The sequence below is a fragment of the Lutra lutra genome, chromosome 17 (genome assembly GCF_902655055.1).
Source record: "Lutra lutra chromosome 17, mLutLut1.2, whole genome shotgun sequence".
NCBI classification, from domain to species: Eukaryota; Metazoa; Chordata; class Mammalia; order Carnivora; family Mustelidae; genus Lutra; species Lutra lutra.
In genome coordinates this window covers 16,705,969-16,720,530 of record NC_062294.1, presented here as the reverse complement: position 1 = coordinate 16,720,530, position 14,562 = coordinate 16,705,969, and the positions used below count along the sequence as shown (strand labels likewise).

Sequence of the window (14,562 nt, the reverse complement as noted above, 5' to 3'; positions counted from 1 at the left end):
TCTCAGGGTCCTGGGATCGAACCCTGCATCGGGCTCTCTGCTCAGCAGGGAGCCTGATTCCTCCTTTCTCTGTATGCCTCTCTGCCTACTTGTGATCTCTCTCTCTGTTAAATTAAAAAAAAAAAATCTTTAAAAAAAAATAAAGCTGTTATAATTAAAACAACCCATCTCCCCCAAAACCCCAAAGATGTAATGGAATAAATTAAGACCAACCCTTAATAAACTGCATTTGAGTCCCTATTTTGCCACTTAGAGTCGGTAATCAGCAGCATGTTTCTTAACCTTTCTTTGCTGTAGAATTTCAGTTTGTTCAGTGAATCCTAATGGTATAGGGTGGGTATGAGTATTGGATGAGTTAATATTTATAAAATGCTACAATGGTACCTAACACGTTGTATGTGCATAAGTAAGTGTTAGCTGCTTTAATTATAATTATTATTAATTGACAATCCATCAAAAAGGAATTCTGTGTAAAAAGTGTAATTGGGTTGATTTGGCCTTTGTTAAAAGAGGAACTTAGCTCTATCCAATAGTTTTTATAAATAGTGAATGTTTCATGTTAAATGTAAGGAATTCAAATGTATTATTTGGACCAACCTAGACCTGCAAATTGAACTTGGCCATAAATTAAATGGGTGGAGCCTATAGCTCTCTGAACATGTGTGTTTTTTTTTAAAGATTTTATTTATTTATTTGACAGAGATCAAGAGCATAAGCAGGGGAAGGGGCAGAGGGAAAAGGAGAAGCAGGCTCCCCACTGAGCGGGGATCCCAATGTTGGGGGGCTTGATCCCAGGACCCTGGGATCCTGACCTGAGCCAAAGGCAGTTGCTTAACCAACTGAGCCACCCAGGTGCCTCTGAACATGTTGTTTCTTAATAAGTTTAATTCAGGGGTGCCTGGGTGGCTCATTCAGATAAGCATCTGCCTTCAGCTTGGGACATGATCCTGGGGTCCTGGGATCGAGCCCCTCATTGGGCTCTCTACTCAGCGGAAAGCCTGCTTCTCCTTCTCCCTCTGCCTCTTCTGCTTGTTCTCTGTCTCATATCAATAAATAAAATCTTTAAAAAGGTAAATAACTTTAATTCACTTTGCAACAAGGATTCTTTACTCCTTGTTCAGGAAGTACCAGTAGATTAGGAACAAAGATGACAAGCAGATGAGAGGTTTATTTTTTCCATGTGGTTTTGTCAGCGAGGTGGAATTGGTTGAACTCACTGCAAGATAGAACTAAGTGGGCCTTAATCATCCTTTGCCTCCCATAGCGGGTAGAGTTTGGCCACAGAGAGAAACCAAAGGATGGAACCAGACCAAGAGGTATCCCACAGAGAGCAGCAAGGCCAGAAAGTGGTGTCTTTATGTCTTTTTGGTGTGGGAGAAAGAGAAGGTTTGAGATTTATGAGTAATGAAAAAGGGCTGAATATTCACTTTCATTAATTCTACTCCTAATACTTTGGAACATGTTCTTATGAATAGATGAGGCAAAGAAAAAAAAGAAGATAGTATAAACACATAGAGAAGGAAAAGAAATCAAGAACGTTGATTACCCACAAAAGTAGGTAGTCCCTAATAAAATGAGAGCTAATTGTAGTTCGAAAATCAAAGAATGTTGTTAGAGTAATATAAATTAATATTTATTGGCTTGCACATTTACAGATTCTTAGAAACCAAGATATGTGTGTGTATACACTTCATAGTGGGTATTTTCACACCAGTGAGGAATTTGAGTAAAATATGATAAATGAAGATTTTTAAAAAATTTTTTATTTTACATATTTCTTAAGATTAAGCCCAGATACATGATACAGGTAGAAAAACACATTGGTTTTAAAGGTGCTGTGGATTTTGTAGGATGTGCATTTTGTAGTCTTTTTCCTATAAACTTTCTTTGACTAGAGAAGAAGATCCAAAGACAGTGTGGCTACTTTACAATATGGAAAATTGAGTGATGGTGTGCTTATAGGATTTAGGGGGCAAAAGCAGCTAAAACGCCTTTGCATGACCTCATCTGGCCTCCCCATGAAAGGGGTCCTTTTGGCAGCATGTTTTAACCAACTGCGGCCCAGCCAGAGTCTAGCAGCTGGTTTGAATTAGATTTCCTCTGCCAAATATTTCATAATCAAAACCTGTAGGAAAAATTCTCCCAGACTTTATATTTTTTAATGTCTGACATGGGATTAGCAATCAAACTGAAATGGTAGGCTCCACCCTGTCACTTTGCCCATGCTCTGTCTTACTTGGATCATATGTGGAATAATTCTGAAACTTAACTTTTGCTGAGATAACTCATGTTTAATTGGCATGTTGGTTCTATAGGCATCTGCTCAGTGAGGCACTTCTCAAAGCATACTTTTGAACCTCTGAGGATCCCCTTTTCGGGGGTTCTTTGAGTTTGAAACTATTTTCCTAGTAATCCTAAGATGCTATTTGCTTTTTTTCCCTGTTGACATTGGTACTGAGGGTTGGTAAAATGGCTGGTGCTTTAGCATGAATCAAGGTAGTTGATTCCATACCAAACTGTATGGACTTCCCGGATGTTGGGGGCCAAGGGGATGTTGGTTGCCAGTTTAACCCGAAATGTCTTTGTCAGAACAGTAAAAAATTAGTTTTATTTAATCAACCCTTGAGTATTCATCTTCTTTGGCTGCGTGCTGAAGTATGATGGTTGTTTCAAAGAAAACCATGTGTGTGGTTGACTTGCTAGTTGAACTAGCTGTGATTTTTCATGGACCACCATTTTTCACTTGAAAAAACAACTTGTGGAGAAAGGCTGGGAAGAGTAGGAGGACCCTAAGCTCACCTCATCCCACAGAAACATACAGCTGGATAATACATCAGCTTAAATAATCCAGAAAATGACCCAAAGCCTGGCGGAACAAACACCACAGCTAAAGGCAGAGAAGACGTTGCATTGAAAGGGGGTAGGAGGGGCAGAGGCATGGTTGGGAAAGCTACATATTATTAAGCTAGATATATAGAGATTAGCCAAAAATGCAAAACACTGCCATTATTCACATTAATTTTTTAATGCCTTTCGTTGTACTGCTGTCTACAGTAGGAAGGGAGCCACCAGCACAGCCACAGGGCAAGAAAGAGACCATCACATCAGGAAGCCTGCACAGGGAAGGCAAAACCCTGGGACATTTCGCTTTGAAAGGGAGAGGGGCTGAATTTCCTGAGTTGTTACAATGGTGGGGTAGGGGGAACTACTTAAAGCCTGAAATTTTAAAATCAGTGGGCTCAGCTCTGGGAGGACCCAAGAGCCTTAGGAAGCTGAGTCCCCACCCTTTAAAGAGACAGCACAAGAAACCATCCAAGGAGATCCAGTATAGAAGCAGCTGTTGTATTTTATTGGTTTTAAAGAGTTCATTTACTTATTAGAGAGAGAAAGATCAGGAGTTGGGAGGTGGGGGATGGGTAGAGGGAGAAGCAGACTCCCTGCCAAGCAGGAACACCAATGTGGGACTCCATACCAGGACCCTGGGATCATGACCCGAGCCAAAGGCAGAGGCTTAATGGACTGGGCCACCCAGACACCCAAAGCAGCAGTTTAAAAAACAGCACACTGTGGGGCGCCTGGGTGGCTCAGTGGGTTAAGCTGCTGCCTTCGTCTTAGGTCATGATTTCCTGGGATCGAGTCCCGAATCGGGCTCTCTGCTCAGCAGGGAGCCTGCTTCCCTCTCTCTCTCTCTCTGCCTGCCTCTCCGTCTACTTGTGATCTCTCTCTGTCAAATAAATAAATAAAATCTTAAAAAAAAAAACAACCAGCACACTGTTGGGCACCTGGGTGGCTCAGTCCATTAAGTGTCTGCCTTCAGCTCAGGTCATGTTCCCAGGGTCCTTGGATCGAGCCCTATATGGGGCTCCCTGCTCAGAAGGGAGTTTGCTTCTCCTTCTGCCTCTCCCCCGTTCCCCTCCAACCCTCCACCCTAGCTTATATTCACTCTCACTCTTTCTCTCTCAAATAAGTAAAATCTTAAAAAAAAAAATCACTGTCACACAATGTTTTTCTTATAGAACTTTTGAAAACTTGGATGAGGATAGCACCTCAAAGAGCAATAAATAAAATGGATTGTTCTTAGCTTCATTGTAGGCCATATACCTGTAATATTTTTCTAAAAGTTTGCTGGTTCTATCCTTCACTCCTATTATGATAATTTAAGCAAAAGGACTTTTTTTTTTTTTTAAGGTTTTATTTATTTGTCAGAGAGAGAGATTGAGCACAAGCAGGGGGAGCTGCAGGCAGAGGGAGAAGCAGGCTCCCTACTAAGCAAGGAAACAGATGTGGAACTCCGTCCCAGGACCCTGGGATTATAACCTAAGCCACAGGCAGACGCTTAACTGACTGAGCCATCCAGGCGTCCCGAGAAAAAGGACTTCAAAGAGCAAATGGATGCTCCTTTACATTTCTTTTAGTTGTCAGAAAGCCACTATGGGTTCAGATAAAAGGCAACAGTGTGTCTTTCAAGAAAAAGGTATTTCTTCTCATCTACCATCTACCGTCTATCATCTACTGGTTTAGTCAAGTTAATCACATTAAAAACCCTGGATATACACTAGAATTACCTGGTGCATAGCTTTAAAAAATTACTTAGGTCTGGCTCAAATCCTTAAGAATTCAGACTTAACTGGTCTAGGCAATCTTATTCTTTTTTTTTTTAAAGATTTTATTTATTTATTTGACAGACAGAGATCACAAGTAGGCAGAGAGGCAGGCAAAGAGAGGAGGGAAAGCAGGCTCCCTGCTGAGCAAAGAGCCTGATGCGGGGCTTGATCCCAGGACGCTGGGATCATGACCTGAGCCAAAGGCAGAGGCTTAACCCACTGAGCCACCCAGGCGCCCCTAGGCAATCTTATTCTTATTAATAAAAACTTACCCAGATGGTTCAGATGTATAGCCAGTTGAAAAGCACTAAACGAGTCGTCTGCCAACTTTCTGGTCTGAGGACCTTTATATACTCCTAAAAACTAATGAAAACACAAAAATGCTTTTGCTTTTATGGGTTATACTGATTGATATTTACTATAATTAGAAGTTAAAAGGGAGAAATTTAAAAAATTAATTTAAAAATAAAAGTTAAAAACCTATATGTTTCAATATGAATAACTTATTTTTATTAAAATAATATTTTCTAAAACAAAGTTAATGTGAAGAGTGGCATTGTTTTGCATTTTTTTAAAGATTTTATTTACTTATTTGATAGAGGTCACAAGTAGGCAGAGAGGTAGGCAGAGAGAGGGGAGGGGAAAGCAGGTTCCCCACTGAGCAGAGAGCCCAATGTGGGGTTCGATCCCATCATGACCCGAGCCGAAGGCAGAGGCTTAACCCACTGAGCCACCCAGGCACCCCTGTTTTGCATTTTTTGCTAATCTCTATATATCTGGCTTAATAATAGATGATTTCTATCTCCTGTTTTTTTTTTAAATATTGATTTATTTTATTTTATTTTATTTTACTTTCTTAAGATTTTATTTATCTGACAGAGAGAGAGCAGGGGGACGGGGAGAAGGAAAAGCAGGCTCCCCACTGAGCAGGGAGCCTGATGTGGGGCTCAATCCCAGGACCCTAGGATCAGGACCTGAGCCAAAGCCAGATGCCCAACTGCCTGAGCCACCCAGGCACCCCTTATTTATTAATTTTGAAGAGCAAGAGAGAGAGTCAGGGGTGGGGTGCAGAGGGAGAAAGAGACAAGCAGACTCCTGGTTGAGTGTGGAGCCCAGTGCAGGGCTCAATCTCACAACCCTGAGTTCATGACCTGAACCAAAATCAAGAGTTGAGTCCGAAGCTCAACTGACCATCTAGGCACCCCTTCGCTGTTACTTTTTTAGCAGCTTTACTGAGATAACTCATATACCATACAATTCACCCATTCAAAGTGTGGTATTTAATAGTTTTTATTACATTCACAGAGTTGTGTGACCATCACCATAATCAATATTAGGACAGTTTCATCATCATAAAAGGAAGTTCTTACCCATTGACAGTCGCTTCTCATTTCCCCCTCTGCCAGCCCTCACCAGGAATCTAATTCTGTCTCTATAGATTTGCCTATCCTGGACATTTCATATAAATGGAACCATATATAGCCTTTTATTTCTGGTTTCTTTCCCATAGCATGTTGTCTTCAAGGTCGATCCATGTTGTAGCATGTGTCATAGCTTCATTTCTTTTTATGGCTGAATAATGTTCCATTGTATGGATAGACCACATTTATCAGTTAATGGCCATTTGGCCTATTTACACTTTTTGAGTCTTATGAATAATGCTACTGTAATAATATTCATATACAAGTTTTTATGTGAACATATGTTGGTTTGGGGACATATATAGCTAGGAACAGAATTCCTGGGTCATATGGAGCTCTATATTTAACCTTTTTTGAGAAAGTACCAGGCTGTTCAGTACAGGCACGACATCATTTGAAATTCTTACCAGCAGGGTTTGAGTTTTCCATTTTCTCTACACCCTCATGGTTTTAAGTTGTATTTCCCTAACAGCTAATGATGTTGAGCATCTTTTCATGTACTTATTGGCCATTTGTATACTTCTTTGGAACAGTATCTATTTAAATCCTTGATTCTCTAATTGGGTCGCCTTTTTATTATTGAATTGTAAGAGTTCTTTATATATTCTGTGGGCAAATACCTTATCAAATATACGATTTCTGTGAGTTGTCTTTTCACTTTCTTGACAGTGTCATTGGAAGCACAAAAGTTTTTAATTTTGATGAAGCCCAATTTATCAGTCTCCTCTTGCATTTTTGTGTCACAGCTAAGAAGGCTTTCCCTAATCCAAAGCCACAAAAATTTACTTCTGTGAGCTTTTCTAAAAGTTTTGTAGTTTTAGCTCTCATACTCATTCTTTTATCCATATAGGGTCAGTTTTTCTGTAGTGTGAAATAGTGGTCAAACATCACATCATTCTTTTGCTTGGGAATATTCAGTTATCACAGTACCATTTGTTAAATAGACTGTTCTTTCTCCATTGAAGTCTCTTTAATGGAAGAGACTTCATAACTGAGGGTGTTTTTTGTTTTGTTTTGTTTTGTTTTTTCTGAACTGTCAGTTTAATACCTTGGTGGTAAGTTTTGAAATCAGAAGAGTGAATCCTCCAGTTTTGTTCTTTTTCAAAATTATTTTGGTGATTATGAGTTCCTTGCATTTTCATATGGATGTTAGGATTAGCTTATCCATTTCTGAAAAAAAAAAGATGAAATTTCATAGAGGTTGCCTTGAATCTGTAGATCAATTTAGGGAATATTGCCATCTTAAAAATATAGTCTTCTGGTCCATGATAAAGGGTATCTATTTATTTAGGTCTCTAAATTCTTTCAGGAATGTTTTAGAGTTTTCTGAGTATAAGTTTTATACTTCTTTTGCTAAATTTATTCCTAAGTATTTTTCATTTTGATCTATTATAAATGGATTTTTTTTCTTAATTTCCTTTATAGATTGTTCACTCCTACTATATATAATCAATACATTGATTTTTTTTTTTTTAAGTGGGAAGGGGCAGAGGGAGAGAAAGACTCTTAAGCAGGCTTCATGCCCAGCATGGAACCCAAAGTGGGGCCCCATCTCATCACCCTGAGATCATGACCTGAGCTGAAATCAAGTGTCACTTAGCCAACTGAATTACTCACATTGGCCTCCTTGCTCGGTAGAGAGCCTGCTTCTTCCTTTCCATCTGCTTGCAGCTCTCCCTGCTTGTGCTCTTTTTCTTGCTCACTCTCTGTCAAATAAATAAATAAAATCTTAAAAAAAAAAGGTTTTATTTTTTAAGTAATCTTTCCACCCAACATGGGACTCGAACTCACATCCCTGAGGTTGAGTCTCATGTCTACTGACAGACACCCCAGTTACGTCTCATTCTTATCATAATTTGTACAGCCTAAAAATAAAAACTTTTAGAGCAGACTGGACTTGCAAAATCCCCAGGTACAACATTTATCAGAAATAATGGTCCCTATATAAAGAGTTAGATGAAAAATGGTCCCTAATAAAGAGTTAGATGAAGTGTTCATGTAAGCATTTCATTTGAAACCCTGAGATTCATAGTTGCTGTTCTGACTTACTGCCTTCAACTCTCCATTCTACCTTCTGTTTCTAAGAGTTGGTCTATAGGTACCTAATATTAGTAGAGTCAGGCAATATTTGTCTTTTTGTGACTGGTTTATTTCACTTAGTATAATGTCTAAAAGGTTCATGTGTGTTGGCGTGTATGACAGGATTTCCTTCCTTTTTTTTTTTTAAAGATTTTATTTATTTATTTGACAGACAGAGATCACAAGTAGGAAGAGAGGCAGGCAGAGACAGAGCGGGAAGCAGGCTCCCCGCTGAGCAGAGAGCCCAATATGGGGCTCGATCCCAGGACCCTGAGATCATGACCGGAGCCGAAGGCAGAGGCTTTAACCCAGTGAGCCATCCAGGCGCCCGATTTCCTTCTTTTTAAGACTGAGTAATAATTTTTTGTATGTATATACCACTTTTTTTTTTAATTTTTTTTAAAGATTTTATTTATTTATTTGACAGAGAGATCACAAGCAGGCAGAGAGGCAGGCAGAGAGAGGAGGAAGCAGGCTCCCTGCTGAGCAGAGAGCCCGATGCGGGGCTCGATCCCAGGACCCTGAGATCATGACCTGAGCCGAAGGCAGCGGCTTAACCCACTGAGCCACCCAGCCGCCCCTGTATATACCACTTTTTCTTCAGTCATTCATTCTGTCAGTGGACGTTTAAGTTGCTTTCACCTCTTGGCTATTGTGGATAATGCTGCAATGAACATAGATGTAAAATATCTCAATAATCTAATTTCAATTCTTTTGGCTATATACTAAGAAATGAGTCTTTTCCCCATTTTTTAACTGGGTTTTTGTTTCCTTATTGTTGAGTTTTAAGAGTTCTTTGTATATTTTAGATATTAGTCCTTTATCAGATATGTGCTTTTCATATATTTTCTCCTACTCCGTGGCTTGTCTTTTCATTCTTTTAACAGTGTCTTTCAAAAAGCAGAAGTTTTTAACTTAAAACTTACCGATTTTTTTTTTCATGGATCACACTTTTTTGTGTTGTATCTTTTTTTTTTTTTAAAGATTTTATTTATTTATTTGACAGAGAGAAATCACAAGTAGGCAGAGAGGCAGGCAGAGAGAGAGGAGGAAGCAGGCTCCTCGCTGAGCAGAAAGCCCGATGCGGGGCTCGAACCCAGGACCTGGGATCATGACCTGAGCCGAAGGCAGCGGCCCAACCCACTGAGCCACCCAGGCACCCCTTTTGTGTTGTATCTTTTTAGATTACCTAGGTTTTCTCTTAAAATGTCTTCTGCAAGTTTATACTTTTGCATTTTACATTTAGGTCTAAGGTCCCTTTTGAATTAATTTTTGTGGAAAGTGTAAGGTCTTCCAAAAGAAAACACCAGGCCTGATGGGTTCATTGGTGAATTCTACCAAACATTTAAGGAAGAAATTCCCCACAATCTCTTTCAGAGGGCAGAAGCAGCGGGAATACTTTCTCATTCTGTGAGGCTAGCATTACCCTAATACCAACACCAGACGAAGACCTTATAAGAAAATGTAGACTAGGGGCGCCTGGGTGGCTCAGCGGGCTAAAGCCTCTGCCTTCGGCTCAGGTCATGATCCCAGGGTCCTGGGATCAAGCCCCACATCGGGCTCTCTGCTCAGCTGGGAGCCTGCTTCCCTTCCTCTCTCTCTGCCTATCTCTCTGCCTACTTGTGATCTCTGTCTGTCAAATAAATAAATAAAATCTTTAAAAAAAAAAAAAGAAAATGTAGACCAATATCTCTCATGAATATAAATATAAAAGTCCTCAACAAGTATTAGCAAATCAAATCCAAAAAAGTATAAAAATAATTATGTATCATGACCAAGTGGGATTTATCCCAGATATGTAAGGCTGGTTCAGTATTCTAAAATCAGTTAATGTCATCCATCCCATCAAGAAGCTAAACAAGAGGGGCACCTGGGTGGCTCAGTGGGTTAAAGCCTCTGCCTTCAGCCCAGGTCATGATCCCACTTTGGGCTCTCTGCTCAGCAGGGAGCCTTCTTCCCACCCCCCCTCTCTGCCTGCCTCTCTGCCTACTTGTGATCTCTGTCCATCAAATAAATAAAATCTTAAAAAAAAAAAAAGAAGCTAAACAAGAAAAGTCATATGAATCTATCAAGAGATGCAGGAAAGTCATTTGACAAAATCCAATACCCATTTCTGATTTTAAAAAAAGAAAAGTAGGAATAGAGGGGAATATTCTCAACTTGATAAAAACTGTCTACAAAAAAATCTGTAGCTAATATGCTTAATAATGAGAAACACAGAGTTTTCCCATTATGATCAGGAACAAGGCAAGGATGTCCTGTCCCCTCTTGCCATTCCTTTTCAACATCATACAAGCAATTCTTGCTAATGCAGTAAGTTAAGAAAAGGAAGTAAAAGGAATACAGATAAATGGTTGACAGGAGGAGGGGGAGGGGATGAATAAGCAGAGCAAAGAGAATTTTTAGGGCATTGAAAATACTCTGTATATTATAATGACGGATATATGTTGTTACACATTTGTCCAGACCTATAGAATTCACAACACCAAGAGTGACCCCTAAAGTAATCTATGGACTTTGAGTGATTATGATGTGTCAGTGTAGGTTCATTCTTGGTCGGAAAAAATAAAGTACTATCTAGTGAGCGATGTTGATAAGAGGGGAGGCTGTTTGTATGTGGGGGCTTAACACGTCCTAGTCAAAACTGAACCTTTCTTTGACCTGTGCAGCCTTTTCAGAGCATAAAAAGGAATGGAATATTGGGCCTTAGCTCATCCAGCCCAGTGTTCTGCCTGTGACTTGAGGGGTCATTTTATGGGAAAACAGAATGGTATATACTTCAAAGGCTATAATATTGTTTTGAAATATACTTTTCCAAAACTGCAGGTGGCTTTTATAACTTTCTGCTTATTTATCAGCATAAATTGCTGACATTTTCTTATACTGCTATATTAATTACTTTTGATCTTTGCCCTCTTTGTGGTCCTAGGTTGGTTCATTCTGGCTCCGGATGTCGATCACCCTCACTTGGATCTGACCTCACGTTTGCTACCAGAACAGGCTCTCGGCAGGGCATTGAGATGCATCTCTTCAGGGTGGAGACACATCGGGATCTGTCGACCTGGACCAGGATACTTGTTCAGGGTTGCCATGCTGCTGCTGAGCTACTTAAGGAAGTCTCTCTAGGTATAGATCCTGACACACCATTTCTAATAGTAATTACATGGAAATGTTATACTTTGTTTAAAGTAAAAACCAGGGGAGTGCCTGGGTGGCTCAGTGGGTTAAAGCCTCTGCCTTCAGCTCAGGTCATGATCCCAGGGTCCTGGGATCGAGCCCCGCATTGGGCTCTCTGCCCAGCAGGGAGCTTGCTTCCCCCGCTCTCTCTGCCTGCCTCTACTTGTGATCTCTGTCTGTCAAATAAATAAATAAAATAAAATAAAAATAAAGTAAAAACCAGGGACGTCTGGGTGGCTCAGTTGGTTGAGTGTCCAACTCGTAATTTCAGCTCAGGTCATAATCTCAGGGTCCAGAGATTGAGCCCCACGTTGGGCTCTGCACTGGGTGTGGAGCCTACTTGGGATTCTCCCTTTCCTTCTCCTTCTCCCTCTGCCCCTCCCACTCGTGCTCTCTCTCTCTCTCAAATGAATAAATAAATCTTAATTAAAAGGGGCGCATGGGTTGAGCATCTGCCTTCCACTCAGGTCATGATCCCAGGGTTCTGGGATCATGTCCCGCATCAGGACCCTGCTCAGCAGGGAGTTTGCTTCTCCCTCTCCCTCTGTCTTCCACACCCTTGCTTATGTTCTCTCTCTCTCTGTCAAATGAATAAATAAAATATTTAAAACAAAATCTTAAAAAAAATAATAAAGTAAAAACCATTATCGTATGGGCCAGACTCAAAAATATTCTAAAATATGGCAGCATAAAATGATCTTGATGGAAGAAACCTAGTTCTTCTGTTTCAGTAGTAAAGTTTCCCTAAACCTTATATATGGCTCCTTTATAACACCCTCTGTACAACGTGGCAGTTTTGGTGTTCATTGTTTTAATCTGTATATGAGAGCGTAAGGACTGATTTACTAAGTACTAGATGCACTAACCTTCTGTTCAGAAGATTTAGTCTAAGATATGGATAGACACCCTTAAAATATGGGCATATGACAAGGCTTATGGCTATAGAAAAATAAGGAATTTTGAGTAGGAGTTTGTCTTCAAATTTTGAAATAAGCATCTAAAGGAGAGAAGCCTGGTGGTGTCTTTTCTTTGTTGAAGCGCCCTCTTGTGGCTAGTCCTTATGGCTTCATTTGTATATATATGTATGTACATGTGTAGGTATTTCCAGATTGTTTTCCATTTTAACAAGAACAAAGAATAGTCAAAATGAAGATATATAGTTTCTAATATGGTATGAATTAATTTGCTCTTTTTAAAAATATTTTATTTATTTGAGAGAGAGTGAGAGAAAACATGAAAGGGGGAAGGGTCAGAGGGAGAAGCAGACTCTCCACTGAGCCGGGAGCCTGATGCGGGGCTCTATCCTGGGACTCCGGGATTATGACCTGAGCCGAAGGCAAATGCTTAATCGACGGAACCATCCAGGTAACACTAATTTGATTATCTTGGTTCCAATACAGTTTACTTAATTTTGCTCCTGTTTTCTATGTATTTTATTTTATAAACAGTTTTATAGAATTTTATAAAAAGAGAAAAGTTTAAAGGGAAGAATGTCTTGTAATTTATCTTTCTTTCCATTGCTTTTGGAAAGTGAGAGATCTCCATGGCTTTAGAACTGCATAGGTAACAATTCCATGGGTCATCTTCTAACACTGGCAGAGGGAGAGTTTTTTAAATGTTGTCAAAATGACATAATTCTTCAACTCATTAGTAATTGGTTGATATTTTCCTAACAACCACAGTGATGATTCAGGTAGTGACACCAGTGACTAGTAAGACCCCACCTTGGATTTCAACTAAAGCCACCATATCCACACTTTCTCATCTTTGTGTTTCCCACCCATTTTCACTATAGAGTGGTTGGTGACCACATTAAGGGCTTCAGGGCTCTGGTTTTAGTCTTGGGCACAGAATGTGCTTTCTGGGTTGTGTCCTCAATGTGATGGTCTATAGTGCTTTCTGTTCCTTTGGGGATCCCAAGAACATTCATTAGGCCCTTTACTGACATCTGAGATCACCATATCGTCTTTAAGAATCCGGAGAGAAGGGCACCTGGATGGCTCAGATGGTTAAGCGTCTGTGTTCGGCCCAAGTCATGATCCCAACGTCCTGGGATTGAGCCCTGCATCAGGCTCCCTGCTCAGCGGAGAGTCTACTTCTCCCTCTGCCCATCCCCCTTGCTCATGCTCGCTCTCTCACTCAAATAAATAGATGAAATCTTAAAAAAAAAAAAAAAAGAATCCAGAGAGATGTGTTTCCCAAAACAAAGAATGCATTTTAGATTTTTAACATTTTTCACTTTCCTATTGCTCTGGTGTCTGGCAGCTAAACTTCTGGCTGGAAACAATAATCTGTCCAGTCCCCGGCTCACGGTTGTTTAAATATAGATGGCTTGACGGGAGAAAGAATAAAGATTGGTTGGGTCCTTATACTTTATTTTCTGGTAATTTTGAGCCTTTTTATTCCCACTTACAGCTGTATTTTAATATTACCTTGGTAATACTTTCATTTCCACAATTCAGGTCAACTGATATACTTACTAATCACTTACTCTGTATTTAGAACTGTGCCACATGTCCTAAAGTGGCTGAAAGTAAACTGCTTTGATAAGAGCCAGAATTCCTTTAAAATGCATTTGTGTGTGTGTGTGTGTGTGTGATACACCTGATCTGTGTCTTAATATGTGTGTGCTTAATGTGCACATCCTCATTTGCGTATACAAACGTACATACATAAGCATGTCCTGCAGATGCATGTTATCACTTGGTGTTATTGTTGGGAGATTCAGAAAGGTTTATTTAAAACTATAATTATGGCACATTGTACTACCTATTCAGGTATCTGTGGCCTAAAGAACATCAGAACATTGACAAGAAGAAATCATAAATTTAAGCTCTGTTTCTTTGTCTCTTATGTGTATTGGCTATGGTTTACTCATTTATTTCTTTGTATAGTATACTCATTTAGAAAAATTTCAGTAACTACCTTTAAGATTTTGCTAGTGAGCGCAACACATGAACTTAATAATGTTTCATTTAGTTTTATTTATTTATCTTTAAAGATTTATGGGGTACCTGGGTGGCTCAGTGGATTAAAGCCTCTGCCTTCGGCTCAGGTCATGATCCCAGAGTCCTGGGATTGAGCCCCACATCGGGCTCTCTACTCAGCGGGGAGCCTGCTTCCTCCTCTTTCTCTGCCTGCCTCTCTGCCTACTTGTGATCTCTGTCTGTCAAATAAATAAATAAAATCTTTAAAAAAAAAAGATTTTGTTTATTTACTTGTCAGAGAGAGAGAATGAGGGAGAGAGGCAAGCAGAGGGAGATGCAGGCTCCCTGCTGAGC

At 39.9% G+C, this 14,562-nt stretch overlaps 1 protein-coding gene across 2 annotated transcripts in view; it reads left to right on the top strand.

Moving 5' to 3' along the window:
• The window catches only part of SNTB2 (syntrophin beta 2), a 116,469-nt gene that overhangs the window by 83,467 nt on the left and 18,440 nt on the right, over positions 1-14,562 (top strand). For both annotated transcript variants that reach the window (XM_047711031.1, XM_047711030.1), the window contains one exon: positions 11,034-11,230. In XM_047711031.1, coding sequence (XP_047566987.1) covers positions 11,034-11,230 — 197 coding nt within the window. The remainder of the gene's footprint in view (positions 1-11,033; positions 11,231-14,562) is intronic.